Genomic DNA, 5,326 nt, shown 5'->3' on the forward strand with positions numbered 1-5,326 from the left:
ATTTCTACTTGGCTCTCCCTGAAGAACCTGCCTAGCTCAGCCAGTGAGAAGAACACTTCAAAAACACCGTTGATGCTGACCTTATTTGGCGCTCCAAAGTACCCAACAAGGTCAATATCTTCGGGCCACTCTTGTTCAGAAACAGACTCAACACTAGGGCAAACTTGCATCGAGAAAAACACCTTACAATCGAATGCCTGCCACGCTACGACTGTATGCTCGAAGATGCCTTGCACGTCTTCGCTGCCATGACCAACGACCTCTGCAGTTTGGGACCAGTTAGGCCTTCTTCAACCCCTCTTCATCCAAGGAATATGGGCCTCCCTACCCTGACGACGCTAGATCATGCGTCGTGGCCTTTCGTGCCCCTCGTCCTTCTCTGAAAATTGTGTAATTTTCACAATGTGTGTTTTTCGAAGAGATAACTACACATTCGATGTAACTATTAGGAACACTGTACTAGACTTTATAACTTGGACTTGCATGTTCAAGGAACCTTTTTCAAAAGGTAGTTGTTATGTCATGACGGGCCGACCTCTCCTCGTGCATCGGCGAACATCCCCTTATAACTCTAAACTTTGGTTCATTCCTTAGCAATCTTTAGGGTTTTCTCTCAAATCAAATATTATCTCAACTAAAAACTTTATTTCATAGTTTTCAATAATAGGCTATGCCAAATAGTGATGCTCTGTTTAGTGAGTTATAGTATGCTCTGTATCAAAATATAAGACGGTTTTCAACGCTATGACAATGTAAAAAATGTCTTATATTTAAATACATGGAGTATTTTGCAACTTTATGGACAATTGTACGTGAGTGGCATGTTGCTCAAACCGCTGCGCGACTATATAAGAGCCGTAGCCGATTATTTAGAACTTTGAGTTTATTTGCATTTCCTGTTCACTACCCATAGTCAAATCTTCACTAAATCAAATTTTAGTGAGGATTCCCTGGCTATTATTCATTTTTTAGGAAAAAACACGCCCGAAGCAAATGCTCCGCCTCAAACCCTAGAACCGTGCTGCCGCGTGATCACCCGGTGAAAATGGCGCCGCTGCGCCATGGCCTGGTGGAAACGGCGCCGCCACGCGATCACGGGAAGAAGCGCCCGGGGCCGGGTGAAGGAGGCCGCACTGGCGGAGGCGGACGCCCTGATCTCCCTTCCCCCGGACGCCCTCGACAACATCCTCGTCCGTCTCGGCATCCGCGACGCCGTCCGCACGTCGGCGCTCTCCCGCGTCTGGCGACACCGATGGGAGGCCCTCCCATACCTCGATCTCCACTTTCCCCGCCTCGGAGGCGATGAGGGCGCGCCGGCGGGGCTGTGGTCCCTCGACGGCATCCTCCTCCGCTGCCCCGGCCGCGTCCGGCTCTTCCACGCGGAGCTCGACGGGCCCTACGCAGGCCGCGTCCACGACTGGCTCTTCGTCCTCTCCCGCAGGGGTGTCGAGATCCTGGACCTGAGCTTCAACGACTCGTTCCCCACCCTCCCCTCCTCCGTCTTCTCCTGCAGCCGGCTCACCTCCCTCAGTCTCTTCGGCTGCGCCATTCCGCTCCTACCCGCAGGCTTCGTGGCCTTCCCGGATCTAAAGAAATTAACTCTCGCAAACGTCCACTTAGAGGACTATGGGGAGTACCAACTTGAGGAGATCATAAGGACATCCCCGTTGCTCGAGTATCTGGTACTTACAGATGTTTTCATCGATGGCGAGCACATCAGAGAATGGGTGATTCGGGCGCCCAATCTCAGGCACTTGACGATTTGTTCAGAGAACTATTATGGCTGGATCCTCAAGGACTTGACATGCCTGAATTCCGCAGTCATCGATTGGTTTGACAATGTTGTTCACCACGATTTTGCCAAGTTTCTTTCCGGGCTTGTTCAAGTTAGGAAGCTTTTGGTCGTTTCATTCAACGCACCGGTAAATGCTTATGTCCCCAGTTGCTTATTTTATCTTTTGAGTCTTGTTTCGCAGAATCAATCCGAAACTAGTTAAAATGCCCTGCATCAGAATATGGGGAGTTTTTTCTTTTCTTTAATCTGTCCGAATAGCTAGGCTGCCGCACCTGTGCTGATATCATTAGGCAACCATATTAGATTACACAAAATAGAGTACAAATAGCTTTGCCCTAACTGGCCTCAAGCCCACAAGGTTGATTACTTACGAAACATAATGCAACAAAGGGGGAAAATACCTAATCATTATCTGTATGTCCTTGGATGCTCTAAAAACCCCTTGATCTAGGTACTCCATTTTGAAAGTGCAAGTTTTTTTTCCTCCCCAAATGAGCCAACATATATAGGCCTCTGTACTGTCGAAATGATTTCCTGTCTGCCCCTTGGGCTTGGCTTCTTTCAGCCTAGTTGCGACCAATCTACCAATTAATTTATTCCGGGTTGTATACTTATATCATGTTTTTGTACATGCATTGTCCCACAGACATGGTTCATATTAACCTGCATATATTATTTATTTTCATCTCGGTGTTTTATTATCCCAGTTCCCAACTTGATAAATAAGGCTGATGTATATTTTTCCTTTTTCGTTTGCAAAATGTATAGATTTGTGTGGTTTATGGTGTGCTGAACCTTTGAACATTTATGATCTTTTTTCTGTTTATATAGAAACGATATCTGTCCCTTCGTTTGCATTGCTCCTAGATTCTAGAGATGCATCTAGTTTAAGTCCTGATATTATCCTCGCTCTCTCTTTGTCCTATTTTTCAGAGTGCTATGATACCGAAGATAATTCTGTGCACCTTTCACAACTTGAAGAGCTTGAAGTTGCGTATGCACTTTTGTGAGCAACCCCCTATTATGTTAGCGTTTTGCTTACTAAAGAGTGCCCCAAATCTTGAAAAGCTTAAAATAGAGGTAATCCTGATTTATGAATGTTCCCATGCATATTTCATATTAACATTGTTTAAAGGTCATTTTGGCGCTTCAGGTTAATTGTCGTTTTTACTTTTATATGTGAAGATCTATGATAAGGAGGAGCAGAAATTTGAGGCAAATGGAGAGTTTCAAAATGCATTATGGACTGATGGCATGTGTGCCAACCTTCAGGTTGTGCAGATGACCGGCATTAATTGGTGGCGAAATGAAATGTGCTTTATAGAGCTCATTCTCTCTAAAGCAAGGCTTCTTCGTGCATTATTTATTAGCTATGGTGGGAACGTTGTGATGTCTAGTGAGGATGCTATAAATGAATTACTAACATACAAAAGGGCTTCAGCTGAAGCTCAGGTCTTATTTAAAGGTAGGGAAACTTCATTTCACACAATAAATTTCAACTTATGTATTCTCGTTGTCTATTTAAAACTATGAATGAAATGCATGAAATTGTTTACTTTTAAAATTATTGTCTTATGGGTGCATTGGCCAATTCCATTAAAGTTTGTGTACAAAGACCAAAGCAATAAAACTGAAAAGGGATCATCAGTATTTTTGGTATTTAGCTGTTTGCAAAATTGGTGTTGTTCGTGCTTTTTTAGTTTGGTCAGTGCCTCAGCATTGGTACAAGTGTCAGTGCCTCAGCAGGGGTACAAGTGGAATGCATCATTTTCATGCATGCTTCGACATAGCAATCCTGTTGTTTTTTCTAACAAGGGCAGAATCTCCTGTTCTCTGCTGCATTTCATTGAAAACTGAAAAGCCATACTACTCCAAGCAGCTTAAACCATTGGATTCTGGATCTTGCTTAAGCGAAATCTATGTGATTGACTTAGATGCACGGTCTTTCGCGTGATGCATCTGATATTTTCCTCCGGGCCATGCATGCGTCTGCTAAAATATTAAGCTGATTTGTGCCAAGTGGCGATCAGTTCGTGTATATGCACAAGTGCAATATATTTTGGTTGCATTTCCTTTATTTTGATAAGCTGCATAAAGAGTGTTTCCGTTGTCATGCAGGTAAAGCAGAAGAGTATTATTAGGTCAGGACCAACTCCTGGGCATCGCTGGAGAGGTGTGGCTCCGACGAGACAGTTCTATCGCCTGATGCAGTGTCTTCGATCAGAGATGCAGCATGCAGAGAATGGCTTCTCAAAAAGAACCAGTTCTGTTAAGAGTAAAAGGAACTGCTAGCATTTTGTGTTTTGCTCTTTTCTGAAATATATTGGTGTGCCATCGGTGCTTTCATCAGAGCTAACGATGAGGTTTAAGTTCATTGTCTTTGTCTAGCACTCTAGTTAGTAGTATTACCGTCGCGAGAAGACGCCTTCGAACATGGGTCGTGTCTCCTGTGACTTTCCAGGCCTCTGAAAGTGAAGCTCACGTTGCCTTTTGGTATTATATCCTTGTACTGGCTGTAGCAAATTTAGGCTGGAGAGTCTGAGGGAGTTGTCTTCCATTCTTAGAAAAAACTGCACTTGCTATCCTGTTGCTACTTATGGGCAAAACATAAAGGTTGTTCATGAGCCCCCAGTCTTAGGCTCATATGGGCTCTGCCGCCGTTATTTATAGGTACCAAGAGAAGGTTTGTTGCTCCATGGTTTCATTGGCTGCTTGAGCCGAGGATGGCCAAAAAGCCAGGTACTAACATTTGCTGAGTACTGAGAGAAACATTTGCTGAGTACTGAGAGAAACATTTGCTGATGGGGTGCGATGGAGTTAGTAGAATCAAATTATCAGGGCAGGAATTTCCTCGAACTGTAAAAAGGAGGTCGAAAGAATTTGAGAAAATATGTTTCGAAATGAGAAATAGCTCAACGTATCTTTGTGTGCAGCGACACGGTATTTTGCACAAAATATACTTATGCACACAATACTCAAATCATCTATATGTGTACCTTCTTCAAATATTTTGAATCATGAATTATTTCCCTTTAAATTACTCCCTCCTTCCCAATTAACATTGGCGTCAACTTATTTTGCATTTCGACTTCAATTACTAACTTGACCAACAAAACACAACTAATGCTCCATGAAAACTATACCCTTGAATTCGTATTAAAAAGGTTTTTAAATAAATTTCTTTTAGAAACACCAAGTACTGCTACGCACGCATCACCTACTGAAGACCATAGTCGCGAAGCCTCAAGATTGAGGAAGGCATCACATGCATCTTGCTATCAATGAGAATGTCACCTTACACTGAAAGAATAATCCACCTTATTGGGACACATAATTCGTCAAAGCTGGAGTTTGATATCTGATATGGTACAATTACCATCCAACCACAAGTATGTTTTCTCTGAAATATGTTTTATGACACATGTCTCGTATATTACTGGCCAAATTAATGCTTAGGGCTCATTCAATTTGAAGGAAACCAAAACGTAGGAATTAGGAGCAGTGCAGGAAATTTGATAGGACGACACCTGT

At 43.2% G+C, this 5,326-nt stretch overlaps 1 protein-coding gene across 1 annotated transcript; it reads left to right on the top strand.

Moving 5' to 3' along the window:
• Positions 1–1,061: 1,061 nt before the first annotated feature.
• On the top strand, positions 1,062–4,300 carry LOC119309573 (F-box/FBD/LRR-repeat protein At1g13570-like). The gene is made up of 4 exons (XM_037585554.1): positions 1,062–1,922; positions 2,729–2,875; positions 2,981–3,260; positions 3,914–4,300. Exons 1-4 carry the CDS (start codon positions 1,062–1,064, stop codon positions 3,934–3,936), a joined length of 1,311 nt encoding a protein of 436 aa, XP_037441451.1. The 3' UTR covers positions 3,937–4,300.
• Positions 4,301–5,326: the final 1,026 nt, after the last annotated feature.

Source organism: Triticum dicoccoides, chromosome 5B (genome assembly GCF_002162155.2).
Source record: "Triticum dicoccoides isolate Atlit2015 ecotype Zavitan chromosome 5B, WEW_v2.0, whole genome shotgun sequence".
Taxonomy (NCBI): Eukaryota; Viridiplantae; Streptophyta; class Magnoliopsida; order Poales; family Poaceae; genus Triticum; species Triticum dicoccoides.